Raw genomic sequence first — 17,230 nt, 5'->3', positions numbered from 1 at the left:
TATATATATAAAACTTTTCTCTCTCTCTTCTGTCTCTGTCTCGCTGAACTGGAAACTCAACAAAGACTAGCAAGCAAGCACTCTACAAAACAGTTATATGCAGGCAGGAAAAAATGGCAAGAAAAAAAGCTAGGGATGAGTGATAATTGGACTATTTCCCAAAGTTGGATGGCTTGATGTTCAGGCACCTGATTTAGGTTATCTCCAAGTTAAGTACACTGTCAAGGAGAGAAGGGGAAGAGAGTATGTATTAGCACATAGTGAAGAGGGCTTAGGTGTCTATCCTACATGTCTTTCCAGATTAGATGTTGGGATAAACTTTTCTCTTGTCAAGCACAGAAATAATCTGTTTCTCTTTTATATATATATATTTTTATTACTGTTATTTTTGTGTATGAGTATATTGCATGCACGTATGTAAGTACACCTGTGTAGTACAAAGACCAGGGTGTCAAATTCACTTAGAACTGTAGTTACTGATGGTTGTTAGTCATCATGTGAGTGCTGGGAATCAAACCCAGGTCTTCTGGAAGAACAGCAACTGTTCTTAACCACTGAGCCTTCTCTCCAGCCCGAAATCATCTGTTTTTCAGGCCCCCAGGTATATTTTGTTTTGTAAACTTCTTTTTTAATAATCAGTTCTTCTATTAGCATATAAGGCATTGGGTTTCATCTAGCATTTCCATACATAGGTATTTTGTTAACTTTTTATTTGGACTGAGATTAAGTTGGATGTAAAAAGCCACAATATATTAACTATATGATTCTAGTCTATGTTTCTTTCTTTTTTTTTAACAGCCTCTATTTTTTAAAAATTTTATTTATTATTTTTATTTTATGTGTATGAGTGCATTGCCTGCATGTTTGTGAGTGCACACGTGTCGTGCAATGCTGCGGAGGTCAGAAGAGGCTTCGGATTTCCCTAGAACTGGAGTTAAGGACGTTCATAGCCACCATGTGGGTGCTGGGAATTGAACCCAGGTCCTCTGCAAGAGCAGTCAGTGCTCTTAACCACTGAGACATCTTCCCAGCCCCTAGTCTGTTTCTTGAATGAGATATGTGGCACTCATAAATGGTATCAAATAAGTTCTTAGCATTCAGTCCAACAGTTCTTTAAGTTTGTATATGTGCTATTTATCAAATATATATAATATTGGGCTGGAAAAATGACTCAGCAGTTAAGAGCACTGGCTGCTCTTGACCAAGGTTCAGGTCCCAGTACCCACATGGTGGCTAACAACCATCAGAAACTCTGGTTCCAAGGGATCCAACACTTTCTTCTGACCTCCACAGGCATTGCACAACATATAAATACATGTGGGCAATACATTCATACACATAAAATAAAAACAATAAACATATCTAATATTATGCCCAGAATTACCATGATTGGTACATGTGTATATGATAAGCATCAATGTACATGGCAAATCAGTATTAATGGGGGATATTAAGTAAATCCACATGTAAATATGGTTGTGACAAGTACGATAAGAAAATAAACATGATCATGTGCTAAGAATCAGATTAATGAATTACTTAGGGATGATGAGGAAACTCTGAAATCTGAAGAATGAAAAACATCCAGGAAATTATTACTCTAAGTAGAGAAACCATCTAAAGCCAATGAGTAAAATCTGGAAGCTTACTATATTTAAAAAATATAAAGAAAATAGTGCAAAACCAGAGAGAAAAGAAGAAAAAGAGTTTAGAAGATGAGGATGAACAGGCCATCCTTAACTACATGGGCTGCCTGGGTTTTAGGAGACCTTGTCTCAAAACAAACAAGCAAACAAACAAAATATAGAAATGATAAAAACTTTCCTTTAAATCCAACAATGAACTAAACTTCAATTAGAACGGGTAAGTTTACTTTGTTCTGTCAAGGAAGTAGATGTGAAGGAAACAAGATGAGAGGGAAGCTATAAACATACATAGCTAAAAATTTGTGAGGAAAAATAAATTTCATTTTTTTACCTAGTAAAAAATAAAATTGGGGCTGGTGAGATGGCTCAGAGGTTAAGAACACTGGCTGTTCTTGCAGAGGACCAGGGTTCGAGTCCCAGCACTCACATGGTGGCTAACAACCATCCATAACTTCAGTTCCAGGGGATCCAATGCCCTCTTCTGACATCCGAGGACACTGCACTTCACGATGCACTTACACACATGAAGGCATTACAGTCATACGCGTAAAATAAAAATATAAATAAAATATTTAAAAAATAAAATATTTATGTCTTACAGGGTTTATACTGAGTTCAATATTGTATAACTGTATTAACTCAACTGTGAACCTAAAAATTTACAGCCAATTTCAAAAGAGATGTATCTTTGCTCTGGAAATTGTTATTGAATATGTTAAAGCTATAATGAAATGCTTCTTCTAATCATGTGGTTATTAAATAAAATAAAAATAAAATAAAATCATAAAAATCACCTGTAAAAGCACATATCATAATCAAGCTACAAAAAAAAAAAATGAGAAAAACAAAACAAATACTAAGCAACACATTCCTTACCATCAGTTCAGGTGATGTGATATCTCTTGGGCCCTGATATGGATCATCACTAGAGGCAAATGAGGCAAGTATTGATAAACCATTGAAAACTTGCTGATAATGTTCTCCAATACGTAGCAATAATTCATTGTGCAATCCTTGAAAATCCTGTCTTAACAGGCTCCCCAGTTCAATTTCTGTTTCATTCTAATACAAAGATATTCAAAGAAATTATTTTCCTCATACAAACATGCAAAGTGGCACAATGATTTTAACACGCTATTAGTACATGAAGAGCTCTAGATAAGGTACTATAGCTTCTTAATAGTACTAAGAAAAGAAATTGGAAAATGATTATATTTTGTTCTCCCTTGATAGATCTACTATGGACTATATGCAATGAAGAAAAATGATCGGACTTTATTTTTTAATAAAAGTTGAAAAAGAAAGTCCTAGCTTTGTCTAAGTTCTTTTTCCATCATCAACACAGGATTTCCAGATGCACAGGCCCTGGGAGGAAACACAGTGGTGTTTTTGTTCAGAATGCCAGAGTTTAAATTCTAGCTATCACTTAGAAGTTGTGCTCTGAGTTGGACAAGTTACCTAATTTAACTTCTTTCTGCCTCATCTGTAAAATAAAATACTAGCTGTCCATTTCTAATTAAAAACCCAAAATGAGCCAGGTATGGCGGTATATGCCTTTAATCCCAGCACTCAGGAGGCAGAGGCAGGAGGATCCCTGTGAGACTGAGACCAGTCTGGTCTACATAACAAGTTCCAGGCCAGCTACAGGAGGACACTGTCACAATAAAAGACCCAAAAGAAACCAAAACAAACAAACAAAAAACCCCACCAAAATACTTGGGAGGCAGGTAGCTCCCAGAGAGACTGAGGCCAGCCTGGTCTAAATAGCAAGTTCCAGGCCAGTTGGGGTCATAGGAAGATCCTGTCTCAAAAAAAACAAAAACAAAAACAAAGCAAGGCCGGGCATGGTGGCGCACACCTTTAATCCCAGGGCTTGGGAGGCAGACATAGGAGGATCTCTGTGAGTTCGAGGCTAGCCTGGTCTACGTAGTGAGTTCCAGGTCAGCTAGAGCTACAGGCAGACCCTGTCTCAAAAAAAGACCAAAAAGAAAAGAAAAAGAAAACAAACAAACAAAAAAAAGCCAAACAACAACAACAAAAAAAACAAACCCAAAATGTCCCCAAATGCCAATTGTTTTGAGCATTGCCACAATGACAGAAGCAGAAAATTCCATTCCTGACTTCAAAATACAGGCACATTAAAAATACTATAGGTTGTATAATTGTATAGAATTATCTTTAGGCTATGTGTTTAAGGTGTATGTGAAAGATAAATAAATTCTGTGTATAGACTTTGGTCCCAAGCCCAATAGCTCATTTTGTATATGCAAATATTCTAAATTGCAAAAACAATCTTGAAACCTAGTCTCAAACATTTTGAAGAGCTACTCAATCTGTACTATCTTTATCTTATTGAATGACTGTGAAATAATCCAGACAGCTTGTGGATAGGTAAGTTTCTGACATGTAGCATGCACTCTATCAATATTCATATCATTCTACCTCTATAACACAAAGATGAATAAAAGCAATCAATAGTCAACAGTTCTCTTGGGAAAAGAGATATACTGCCCTCTGATAAAAAAAGAAATATAGGTTTTTCTGTTCCCAGTCTCAGTCCTTTAAGATATCATTTTTAATATAACACCCAAAAGAAGCCCACACTATAATTTCAAATTTAAGAAACTAGCAAGAGGACTAGCTTATTGGGTGAAAGTGCTTGTTGCATAAGCCTGACAATCTGAAGCCATATGGAAGGAGAGAATCAACTCCTAAAGTTGTCCTTTAACCTCCACACATGCACTGTGGCACAAATGTACCCACAGGTGCATATGCACATGCACAACTGTACACACACAGAGACACACATACATATACACATAGAGTATATATTTTTAAAAAACTATTTAGAAACTAAGTCAAACTGTAATTAGAGCAGCAAGTAACAAAACCAAACACAGGTAGTACAGTTGAAGGTGGTTGTCTCTTCCTATAATTACTTATATTATTATCAGCCAACTTAGACTTGCAATCAGCCAAAGTTACTAAAATAAAATTATCTAAGAACCCTATCCATGAAAAGATGACTGTCCTATCTCATTGTGGTGAAATGATCAGAGAAAATATCAAAAGAACAATTCTATTTAATATACTGCCAGGACAAAAATTATTTAACATAACCATATTAATAGGATAAGTTATAAATTATTCACTCTCCTTCATTATAATGTTAGAACAGTTCTCCTATAATGCTGATTTAAACAAATAAAACACATGTAAGTATTCAAATACCTTTAGATAATGAAGGGCACGTTCTAATTCATCTTTGGAACAAGAACAAACCAAATGAGAAAAAATGTACTTGAAGTTATTTATTAAAATCTCTCTACGGTTGACATTTAGTTGTTTTCCTAACGTCCGAATGAGAGCAGACGCTGCAGGGCTTGCTTTGGCAGCAAGGTCAGGCAGTAGAACTTGTAATGTCCTCTGAAAAAGAACACAGTAGTTACCAAAAAGTACATTTGTGTGGGCTATAAAATATTCAGATAAGCTGTTTGCAAGAATGTCTTTAATGCTACAGAAAGTCATATATGGATTTATATTTGTATTCAGATGTCATTTATTCACTTGGTTGAAATTTACTGATAGTTATTACTATAATTCAGGTGCCTGCAGATATAGCAATCAACAAAATAGGCAAGGTACCAATGACATAGAACATGTCACTATGACACCTGAATGTGAAGAGACACTGAATAAGTAAGTCTAAAAGCAAAGAGGAGACCCCATTCTTCATTACCATTACCTTGTAGTCTAACTTTAAAATAACAGGAGATAATTTCTATTGAATACATGTTAAAACATATACATGCTTAAGAAGTCCTAAGTCTGATGTATTCTTAACCTGTATTGAGAGAATAAGCATTTAGAGAGTAAGCATGAATGCAAATTTAAAGTTTTCTAGATTATAATCTAAATTTAAATTGATGTTGAATATTAAAGAAAACATTTATATATCCCAATACTGAAACAAATCTTTCATTTTGGTCTACTTCCTTTAAGATCTCTCTCATAAAATACACACAAAATCCAAAGGTATTATAGCTATCATTTCATTTATTTCTTTTATATGTACTTAATGAACACATACCATAGTATGGCAGTCACTATTCTAAACATAGAATGGGACAGGGAACAAGACCCAGGCACTGCATGGTGGATATGGTAGTCTATGCCTGTATTCTGGTACTGAAGGCAGGAGAATAGCAAGTGGAGGCCAACCTGTGCGATATAATGAGACCATGTCTCAAAAAGCAAAAACAAAAAAGAAGTCTTTGCTTCTCTGAGAGATACATCTTGTTAACACCTTTCACTATGTTAATATGGTTACGTAACATATTACTACTTAAATCTAGAGATGTTTCTTCTCAGAGTTGGTTTGGTTTTTTGTTTGTTCTTGAGACAGGGTCTCCCTGTAGCCCCAGCTGGCCTGGAACTTGCTATGTACACCAGGCTGGCCTTGATCTCACAGTGATCTCTGCCTGCTGAGTGCTGGGATTAAAGTCACACGCCACCATGACCAGCTCTTTTCAAAGTTTTGTTCTACTAATGGATAATGCAAATCTGTGGTGCTTAATTAATAAGGCGGTTCTTATACTATCATATTTCCTCTGTATAAATAACTTTTTTTTGTGTGTGTGTGTCTTTTTGAGACAGGGTCTCCTTGTAGCTCCAGCTGTCCTGGAACTCACTATGTAGACCAGGCTGGCCTTGAATACACAAAGATCTTCCTGTTTCTCCCTCCCAAGTGCTGGGGTTAGAGGTGTGCGCCACCACACCCGGCATAAATAACTAATTTTTAAGCAATTTAAGTTTGTTAAAATATACTATAGGGGAAAATGCTATATGAACTGCTATTTACATAAATTTAAGCTTGACAATGTAAGTAATAATGTCATAGCAAAGTAAAAATAAAACATACAATTTACGGGACTGGGGAAGATAGCTCAGTTGGTAAACAGTTTGCCTTGCAAGCATGACAACCTGAGTTCAAGTCCCCAAACCCATGTAAAAAAAAGCCAGGCATAGTGGCACATACTTGTAATCCCTGTGCTAGGGAGCCAGAGACAGGAGGATCCTTGAGAGTTGCTGGCCAACTATCCTTTCCTAGCTTACTTGGCAAACTTCAGGGCACTCAGAAATGACATTCAAGACACCAAAGGTTGTCCTCTGACCTACACACACACACACACACACACACACACACACACACACACACACAGTGTGTAATTTTGAATATTTGGTGTCCATGTAGTCCTACTGCAAGATTTTCTTTAAAAAAATAACCAAAATAACAAAATTTAAAGAATGAAATATTGAATCAGAAACCTCAATTAAGTCAACTACATATTGAAACTTACAGTCAAGAAACGATTAAGATCAGGAAAGTCAAAAACGTTGGCAATTTCTGACAAGGTATTTAAAGCCATTTCTCTCTGGTGAGCTACATCTTGTTTTCGCACCTCGGCATCCTGGCAAGGAGTTCCCGGAAATGCTGCCATCTGACTGGAGTGGAGGGATTCTACCAAGAACTAAAGTAAAAACAAGTTTCTGAGTTTTCACACAAGGAAAATTCTAATACTTTTCTTTCTAACTAATACTTTCTAAGTTAGCATAAAGGATGGTATCAAAGTTCTACACTGCCATATTTGGACTCATTCAATTCTTGTAATAACCTTAGTGAGATAGATTGTGTCACAGCCTTCATTTTACAGATTTTATAGAAACCAGGCTTAAGAGAAACTTTAAGAAATTTTAATATCATGCTAAAGATTACACCACAAATATTGTGTAAAGCCAGTACTTCAACACGTTCTAAGTTTTCAGTCATTAACTGAAAATACTTTTCTGAAAACAAAGTGTCCTATCCATAATATCAAGGAATAAAAGTTCATCATCACTAAAAAGGTGAAAAAGGTGACTCCCTAAAGATTGAGTATAATTTAATAAAATTATAAGATGATTTTCCTTCTACCACAACTTATATCTTTAGACCAATATACTAAAATACAAAATGGAAAGACTTCAGGTCTACATAAACTAAATATATAATTAGAAAAAAATCTTTTAGGCTGGGCATAGTGACACACAATACTTGGGAGGCAGATGGTTCTCTATGAGATAGAGGTCAGCCTGGTCTACATAGCTAGTTCCAGGTCATCTGGGGCTACAGGGAGAGATGCTCTCTCAAAAACAAAACAAAACCTTCTAAACCAAGCAAAATAAAACATGTACACATGTTCTGTTTTCTCAAGGCAAGGTCTCACTATATTGTCCAGACTGGTCTCAAACTCCTGGACTCAAGAGATCATCCCAAGTAACTGAGATTTCTGGTACACATCACCCTGCCTAGTTTCTATTTCTTTTTAAACTCTTACCAAGTATTGCTATTATTTATAGTAAGTATGAAAGCTGACTCTCACCTGACAGATGGGTTTCTTATACTGACTAAAAAAATTTTGCAGTTTAACACTTTTAGCTGCAACTAGAGCTCGAATTTCTGTATATGCTGCTCCAGAGACAGATGCTGACTTAGATAACAAACAGTGCAGTAAATGCAAAAGTGCAAAAGATATCAAATCTCCTTTTGCTGCCCTGAAAATAAAAACAAATATAGTTACACATAAAATCAGTGTCTCAGAAACTAATTCAAACCCACAAAGAAATAGATCTCAAATCGTATTTTTCATAATGTATATACTTTACACTACCATTTTTTTCTTTTCTTTCTTTTTTTTCTTTGCTAGTGTTGAGGAGTAAGCCCAGACCTTTGCGTATAGCAGGCAAGTGTTCTACAACTGAACTACATCTCCAGCCCTTACTTTTTTTAATATAAATTTATTAAATTTTTGTGTATCTCATACATAAAATCAACTTTATACCTAGTTTCCCTTTGGCACCTTCCCATAGCCCCCCATGGGAGTTCATACATTCTGTCATTTGTATTAAGGCCTATCATGTCAAGTTAGTGTCCCCAGATGTCCCTCAGTGCAATTTCATCCACTGGGGTTTAGTCAGCCTATCTAGAGTCTCTCCCTTCAAGAAAATCAGCTTTTCCTCACCCAGCAGTAATCAGCTACCAATAAGTCTTTGACTAAGACTGGGGCTTGCTGTTCATTTCCACAGATCTGTGTTGGGTTTTTGTCTGCCTAAGTTTGCAAAGGTCTTGTGTATGCTGACACCATTGTTGTAGGTTTGTATGATAACAGTCTCAGGCGCCTGTAGGACTATTTCTGAATAGTCATGCACCTCCTCCCTGGCTCTTACAATCTTTCTGCCCCCTCTTCCACAATGGTCCCTGAGCCCTGGGTGGATGGACCCCAATATAGGAGTTCTGTCCAAGAACCCACACTCTGCCAACTCTTATTCTCTGTTTTTTGGTCATTTATGGCCTTTTGTGTTCCTGGCCCACTGTTGCATGAGGGAGCTTCATTGATGAGAATTGAAAGATGCATTAGTGTTTTCTTCATCCTTTTTTCCATGCTCCATGAGTCTTAGGTGTAGAGGTCGCATCCTAGATGTGCCACTTAGGCTTGTAGCCCTTACTCTTTCTAATACCAGGCAACCAAGACAGTGACAAAAATATGGAAATTTCAAACGCTGTCAAACGTACCTCCCAATATCCCCTGTTGTAAGGATCAAGGTATCCTTTAACTCATTATTTCTTGATATCTGGGCATGTGTGTATGCCTCTTTCATTCTTAAGACAAAAAGCTAGAACAATAAAATTAATTGGTTAAAAAAAGGTTTAGAGCTAGGCTTATGAAAATCCATATATTAAAAATAAAAATTTTCAACCTCTTTTATGAATCCATCTTCAGAGTCCAAAGAGTCCAATATATGTTTGATATTCCCACTAAAAGCAACTCTAACATCTTTGTCTGGATCTTCCATTAAATTTAATAAAGTCCCAAGAACTACTTTTACATCATGTTCATCTTCTTGAAAATTGAGATGCTTACAAAGATGATGCAGATTGTCTATGAAAGCTAAAAGGTGACAGTATAGATTTTCTAATTTGATACAGCAAATATCAAAGTTTTACTTTAAAATATTGTCAACAAGCCGGGCATGGTGGCATATGCCTTAATCCCAGCATTCAGGAGGCAGAGGCAGGTGGATCTCTGTGAGATCAAGGTCAGCCTGGCCTAGAGTTTCCAGGTCAGCTGGGGGCTACAGGGAGACCCTGTCTCAAAAAACCAAAAGAAAAATATTGTCAACAAATAGCACACTTTAAACAATCTTATGTTGCCTTATTTGTCAATATTTAAGTATCCATAGAACATAATATTTTAGGGATTAGAATAGAATTTATCAATTTAAATTGCTTTATATTTAATAAAAGCTATAAATTATTTAAATTTAAAATAAGTTTCAGGCTCTACGTTATAAATTAGTCATTTATAAGGTTATATAGTATACTTAAAAGCACATTTAATTCCTGAAACTCTCAACTAAAATGAATCTTAGTCAAACTGTCAATGTTACAGAACTTAGGGGTTCCTAGAACCACTTACCATTTATTGCTTTGAAAGCTTGAGAATAAGCTGCAACTCCCTAAATATGGATTTTCCAAGTGTATGTATAAATCTCAATCCTTCAGCAAACTCACATTCCAATGCCACTGGAAAGTGGCTAAGAGATATAATCTATAGTCTTCAGCTGGGCAAGGTAATCTAGCTATCTGAAATTTTGAGGGTCCACAGTAGTGATGAAAGAAGATAAAGAACAATGAACCTTACAATATTAAACCAGCCATCAGATATGCCCCATTAGGCAGTCAATCACATGAACATTTCAAAAATCCAAAAAAAAAATCACTTCTTCTCTTATTGGTTCTGATACCAATACCAGTCATTTCATTTATAAATAATCATTTCTGAACACTGCCTCTATCAAGTATATAACTTGATAATTTTTTACATTTTGGTTGTTAGCCTTAGCCTTTAACAACTGCGCTATCCCTCCAGCCCGACTTGATGATTTTTTTAAGGCTTTAGGCTAAGTAAATCAGTAATTTGAAAACTTGGACATTAAATAGTGTTTAAAACACTAAGTAATCACTCACCAAGTTTTACTGGACTAGGTGTATTTTTTGTCAGCAGGAAAAGGAACGGCTTGCAAACAGAAGCTTTTAGTTGGGAAGATGAGCAGTCATGTTGAGAGGTGGCTTTCAGGTTCTTACAGAAAAGGTCCACATGTTCCAAGAAAGGATCTACTAAAGAGCTTGTCAAATAGAACATGCCATGAAGAGAACAGACAAGTTGACCAAGTATAGAAGCAAATTCTTTCTTGACAATGTCAGAATCATCTTTGACTCTATCACTGAGGAAAAAAGAAAAACTACTAAGTCTTCCTGATAAGTATTTTGGGTTAGATTTTCTTGATTTGGTACAAAAGAAATGAAAAGACAAAACTTAGAAAGAAAAATATAATTTTCAAGCTAAAAGTGGTATTTTTATGTATATATTCAGAAGTAATAACTCATAGAGATACTCAGAGAATTATGATTTTTTTTACAATTAAGTGATATATTCAAATTAAAACCTTAATACATACATAAGCACCTTGGGAACTTGGTTACAAGGACTCTGCTGCTGCAGTAAGATGAAAAATCCCTTAACACAACTAGCCCGGATTACATCATGGGAACTCTGCAGGGCCCAGTTGTAAACTGCAGTTCTCCATTCAAGGAATATTCTTTTTGGAAACAGAGTAAGAAGAAACACACATCGTGACTGTGCCTGTGGGGCTAAATAAATTAAATCCGTTAAACAAGATTTCTTTAAAAAAATTCTTTGGGGATGGGGCACACATGCCACAGTGCATGTGTGCAAGTTAGAGGACAACTTACAGGAGTCAGTTCTCTTTCTACCACGTGGTACCAGGGATCAAACTCAGGTTCTCAGGCTTGATGGCAAGTGCCTTTACCCACTAAGCAATTTCACTGGCCCCTTAAACATGACTTCTAAGGTGCTAATTTTGTGTGTGTGTGTGTGTGTGTATGTGTGTGTGTGTGTGTGTGTGTGTGCACGTTTATCCACATGCTATGAATTAATTTCAAGTACATACAATATCTAACTTAAAATTCAGAAAATAAAGCAAGAACACTGAAAAAATGCCATGTACAGTCTTATTAAATAATTAGAGAAATGCACATCAGATAGAAAAAAATCAATTAGTTGGTACTCTGAATTTTTCTGAATTTTTAGTAAGATATTTTAAACCTGACAATGTCAAGAACTGATGAGACTGTTCAAAAATGGCCATTTTCACATTCTGCTAGCAAGAGTACAAATTGGTGCATCTTTGGAGAGCAATACAGTAGAAGAGAACAGGAAATGTGGAAACCTATAGTCCAGTATTCATATGTACATGTACATACATACACACACACACACACACACACACACACACACACACACCCTAAAAATAAAATAAACCTTTAAAAATAAAATGTAGATCCTCATTCAGTATACATGAGATTCTCTCGTTCTAACAAGTTCTCAAAAGGTTGTGATACTATTGGTCTGTGGATCACACTTCAAACATCAAGATCTTAGAATAATTTTAAGAGCTACTCATAAAATATGCATTGAATTATCTTTCTAATTGTCAACAACTGGAAGCAAATAATGTTTATCTTACAGTTGGCTACTATAAAATAAAAAATACTAGAACTATATGTATTACCATGAACAAATCCTATAAATTTAATGTTGACCAAGTCAGAAATTATGGCACATGTCTATAATACCAGTATTCAGGAGGATGAGGCGTTCGAGGCCAGCCTCAGCTACGTAGCAAGTTTATGGCTAATCTGCTCTACATGAGAGTCTAGTTCAAAAAGAAAAGAAAATGTTGAACAAAATCCAAGTTGTAAAAATGAAAATTATTCTACATATTATTTAATGATAATTATATACAGTAAAAGTAATAAAACAAGTTCAGAGTAGTAGTTATCTATAGAGAAAGGAAATGAAAATGAAAAAAAATAAAAGGCTTATTTATTTATCTTTTTTCGAAAGAAAAATTTTTTGTCTTTTTTAATTTTTTTTTTTTTTGAGACAGGGTCTCCCTGTAGTCCCAGCTGTCCTGGAACTCACTAGGTAGACCAGGCTGGCCACAAACTCAGAGCTCCACCTGTCTCTGCCTCCCAAGTGCTGGAATTAAAGGCGTGTGCCACCATGCCCGGCTTGAAATACTTTTTGTCTTTATTTACAAGACGAAATCTCAGTATATAGTGGAGGAGGGTCTCAAACTCATTATTTTCCTTCCATGGCCTCCCAAGTCCTGGGATTACAGGCTCAAAGGGCTCTCACTATATCCTTACGATTTTGTTGTTGTTGTTGTTGTTGCTATTCTGAGACTGGCTCTAATGTAGCCCATCCAGGTGGGCCTCTAGCCAGCTGAGGCCACGCATGAGGCTGAAGTCCTGATTCTCTAGCTTCTACCTCTGGAGCAGCAGGAATTATTACATGCATTACAAGCCTGTGTACTGCACTGTCCTATTTTTATCGGACACTGCAGATCAAAGCCAGGGCCTCTGGTCTGCTCCATCAATGCTCTCCCCACTAAGCTACTTCTTCAGCACTAACATTTTTAGTTCTTAAAGTGGGAAGTTGGTATTAGTATTTGGTATATTATTTTCTTCTCTTTTTGTTGTATTTCTCAAATATTTCATAGTTTTGTTTTGTTTTGTTTTTTAAATAAAAAAAAAATTTTTTTTTTTTTTTTTGGTCTTTTTGAGACAGGGTCTCCCTGTAGCCCGAGATGTCCTGGAACTCACTATATAGACCAGGCTGGCCTTGAACTCACAGAGATCCCCCTGCCTCTGCTTCCTGAGTGCTGGGGGATTAAAGGGGTGCGCCACTATGCCCGGCCCCTAAACTCCTTTTTATAGTATTAAAAGTATTCTTCTTCTTTCAATTATTGAAAAATTATAATGGTGAAGTGTTATAAACTTTATATAGAGACTAGTTAAACAAAATGAAACAAGTACATACATCAGACACAATTTTGTGAATACTTACAGTAACTATCTAAAACTTTCTGGCTTAATGGCAGAAGATTTGTAGCAAATGTGGTCAGCTTTAAGGCATCATCATCAAAATGGGAATAAATCCATGGAAGTGAGAGCATTCCACATAAATCTTCCAGAATATGATCCTCAAATGAACTTTTTACTATAGAAACACAAGAGGCATAAATTATACCTATTCTTTGTAGGTTTGTCTTTTTATCCAGTAATATGGACATTGACAACATCAAATGGAATTATAACATTTAATAAACTGAGATTCTTAAAACAAAGGGCCATGAATAACCTGTTTTGAAGGGAGAGAAGATCTCAAACCCAGAGCCCTACATATGTTAAATATGTACCACTGAGCTTTACCTCCTGCCCAAGGAATGATGTGTTGAGGCCAAAGAAATTAGATGTGACTTAATAAAAACATGCATCTATGCATGTACTTGTTTGGAAGGGCCATAGCATTCTTCAGATTCTCATATCAAAACACTTAAAAGTTTTGAATAAACTTCTATTGACTACAGGATAATAAATAATTAAATAAATATTATACATATAAATTTATAACTCAAAAATTACTGACAAGTTTAATTAACAGAAATAAAAAGAAATCTTCTGAATATTACAAATTTTTGTGCATTTAAGCTTTAAGCAAAAAGGAAAGCCTATTCTGCACTAAGGCTCTTCTGCACTGACTAAGCCTCTGGGCACTGACTAAGGCTCTTCTACATTAAGACTGTTCTGATCTGCTGCTTACTCATACTCACCTTGCATATACATCATGGCATCATAAATTTTCACCACGTTATCAATGGCTACTTCTAGCTCAGATTTCTGAACAGATGTTAACAAACTCCTACAGCTCTTCAACACCTTTGTATAAAAATCCAAAGACATCCAGGTTATCACTAGTGAAGGTTGCTTCTTATATTTGTGTTGATGGTCCTTGAAATCATGGCTGCAATGAGTACATTTTTTAAAAGACATTATAATTAAGAATTTTGTTACAGTCAAAGATAAAATTTTAATAAGGCCAAAGAAAACAGGGTGTAAAACTAACCTATAACCTTAAGCCAGTTTAAAGTTAATATGCAAACCAGTGTCTCATTATTTAATAAGTTTAATGTATGTTTGCTTAAGTCGTTTTGTGTGTGTGTGTGTGTGTATGTGAGAGAGAGAGAGAGAGAGAGAGAGAGAGAGAGAGAGAGAGAGACATTTATTCTGTAGCTGAGACTGGCCTAGACCTCACTCTGCAGTCTAAGCTGGCCTAGTGGCAATCTTCCTGCCTCAGCATTTAATCATTCTTGTTATTTGGGAATTAATTAATCTAGAATCTCTGAATATGGCATCACCAGGCTTAAATAGTAACAGAAGGCAGGCCTACCTAATTATTAACTGGTGTAGCAAATGCTCTTCATAAAAGGACAAGTCTATCTATTCCTTCAATTTATCTCAAATTCTAAATTTAGTAGAGTCTGAAGTAACATAATTTCTCTAAAAGTTCTTTTACAATGGTGCATTGCCTAGCTGAGTCAGTCACGAAGTACAGACTGATCATGGACAAATGAACAAGAAAGGCTGGCCAAAAATGTGGTAGTAAGAGTAAGTTTTCAAAGGATAATACTTGTTTCTGTAGGTAGAAAATTTATATTAAGGACACTAAACAGAAAATCTACCTCTTCTAAATTCTAAATTTCTGCTCCTATTATGAGGGAGAAATAGAGTCAAAAGAGCATGAGGTTTTTTTTTTTTTTTTTTGGTCTTTTTGAGACAGGGTCTCTGTAGTCCCAGCTGTCCTGGAACTCACTATGTAGACCAGGCTGACCTTGAATTCACAGAGATCTGCCTGCCTCTGCCTCCCAAGTGCTGGGATTAAAGGCGTGCACCACCACGCCCAGCAGAACATGAGTTTTGATTATATGTTCTATGTATTAATGCCTTCTGATCGTGTGTCTTTGGGAAAGTTAGTTTAGACTTAAAACAAAAAACAGCCTTATTTTTCTGAACCTTAATTTCTAATTGGTAAAGTAGGCATAACAGCATTTACTTTTGGATTGACGTAAAGATTAAATAAGATGGGAACAATGCTTAGCACAGTACCTACCATTTAGTAGGCAACCCAGTAGAAAATTTCTTATTTACTTCACTCAAAGTTTGTGTTCTAAGGTCACAGGAATCACATGAGTAACAAGCTCTCTTAAAATGTTAAGTCCAAATTCATTAAAGGAAACCCACCCAGAAAATACAGAAAACTGTTTTGGGGCTAGTGAGGTGGCTCAGTTGGTAAAACCACTTGTCCTACAAATCTGACCTCTGAGTTTGAACCCCAGAAACCACATAAAGGTAGAAGGAAAGAACCAACTGCACAAAGTTGTCCTCTGACCACTATATGTATGCCATAGTACACATACACTACACTACACCCCATCTCTCTCTCTCTCTCTCTCTCTCACACACACACACACACACAAACAATAACAATAATTCTTTGTTTGTGTGTATGAAACTGACCCCAGTAGATTTAATATATGTGCTTAAGGTATGGGAGGAATTACAGAATTCTTTTTTTTTTATTATTTTTTAAGAGTTTCTGATAATGCTACATTCTAAACATACAAAGGATACAAAATGAAATTTTTTCCAGAATATTTCAGTTTTAGGGGCTGAAGAGATGACTCAGTGGTTAAGAATACTGGCTGTTCTTGCAGAAGACCAGGGATCAAATCCCAGCACCCACATGGCAGCTAACAACTGTCCGTAACTCCAGTTTCAGGGGAACTGGGGGGAGGGGGGGGCTCTTCTGTCCTCTGCAGGCACTGCACGACATGGGTGCACTTACATACATGAAGGCAATACACACATACACATAAAAAACAAAACAAAAGCAGTTTTTACTGGTCAGTGTCTTGATGAGTACAGTGAACAGTGCAGAGAGCAGTCAGCTGTAATGCAACTGTGAGTCCTTCTAAAGTCTCAGGGTCAGGATTCTTTAGACGATTGCATTCAAGGGAAATCTGAAGGGATTCAGTTTTCTGTTTCAGTGCACTCCATAATATACTCTTTTTGTCCATATCCACACTTTTAATTCTGTAAATAATTATAACCACAGTAGAAAGGGATTAGTATATAACACAAATAATGGCTCAAACACAAAACATGGGTTTGGCAGAGCTCAGTAGTACTTACTCAGCATACACAAAGTCCTCAACTCAAAACTCCAGCACAAAATAAATAAGTAAACATACATATTTAAAACAAAAGGGCAGATGAGTCAGCTCAGGACGAAAAGGCCCTTGCTGCCAGAGCCTAAAAGCCTGAGTTCAATCCCTAGAACCTACACTACAGAAGGAGAAAACTGACACCCACAAACTCTCTTTTACCTCCACACAGGCACCTGCATGTGTACGTACACATGTACACACACGTACACACACACACACAAAATAAATAAATAAATAAACAAATAAATAAATAATAAAGTAAATGTGATTGGCTGAAATATGGCAATTCTTTGGCTACCTACCAAAAACACTGTATTTGAAAAAATGCTAAT

At 36.1% G+C, this 17,230-nt stretch overlaps 1 protein-coding gene across 1 annotated transcript in view; it reads right to left on the bottom strand.

Annotated features, from left to right (window-relative positions):
- Atr (ATR serine/threonine kinase) overlaps positions 1 to 17,230 on the bottom strand; it is a 133,903-nt gene that overhangs the window by 107,231 nt on the left and 9,442 nt on the right. The window contains exons 6-17 of the mRNA XM_008856344.3: positions 16,573 to 16,764; positions 14,445 to 14,635; positions 13,679 to 13,831; positions 11,205 to 11,397; positions 10,714 to 10,970; positions 9,444 to 9,634; positions 9,259 to 9,359; positions 8,069 to 8,240; positions 7,007 to 7,177; positions 4,878 to 5,072; positions 2,523 to 2,708; positions 513 to 560 (exon numbers count right to left, since the gene is read on the bottom strand). Coding sequence (XP_008854566.1) covers positions 513 to 560; positions 2,523 to 2,708; positions 4,878 to 5,072; positions 7,007 to 7,177; positions 8,069 to 8,240; positions 9,259 to 9,359; positions 9,444 to 9,634; positions 10,714 to 10,970; positions 11,205 to 11,397; positions 13,679 to 13,831; positions 14,445 to 14,635; positions 16,573 to 16,764 — 2,050 coding nt within the window. The remainder of the gene's footprint in view (positions 1 to 512; positions 561 to 2,522; positions 2,709 to 4,877; positions 5,073 to 7,006; positions 7,178 to 8,068; positions 8,241 to 9,258; positions 9,360 to 9,443; positions 9,635 to 10,713; positions 10,971 to 11,204; positions 11,398 to 13,678; positions 13,832 to 14,444; positions 14,636 to 16,572; positions 16,765 to 17,230) is intronic.

The sequence above is a fragment of the Nannospalax galili genome, unplaced genomic scaffold (assembly GCF_000622305.1).
Source record: "Nannospalax galili isolate Female #2095 unplaced genomic scaffold, S.galili_v1.0 scaffold708, whole genome shotgun sequence".
Classification (NCBI taxonomy): domain Eukaryota; kingdom Metazoa; phylum Chordata; class Mammalia; order Rodentia; family Spalacidae; genus Nannospalax; species Nannospalax galili.
Note: the sequence above shows the minus strand (reverse complement) of the source record. Positions and strands in the feature narration are given on the sequence as shown.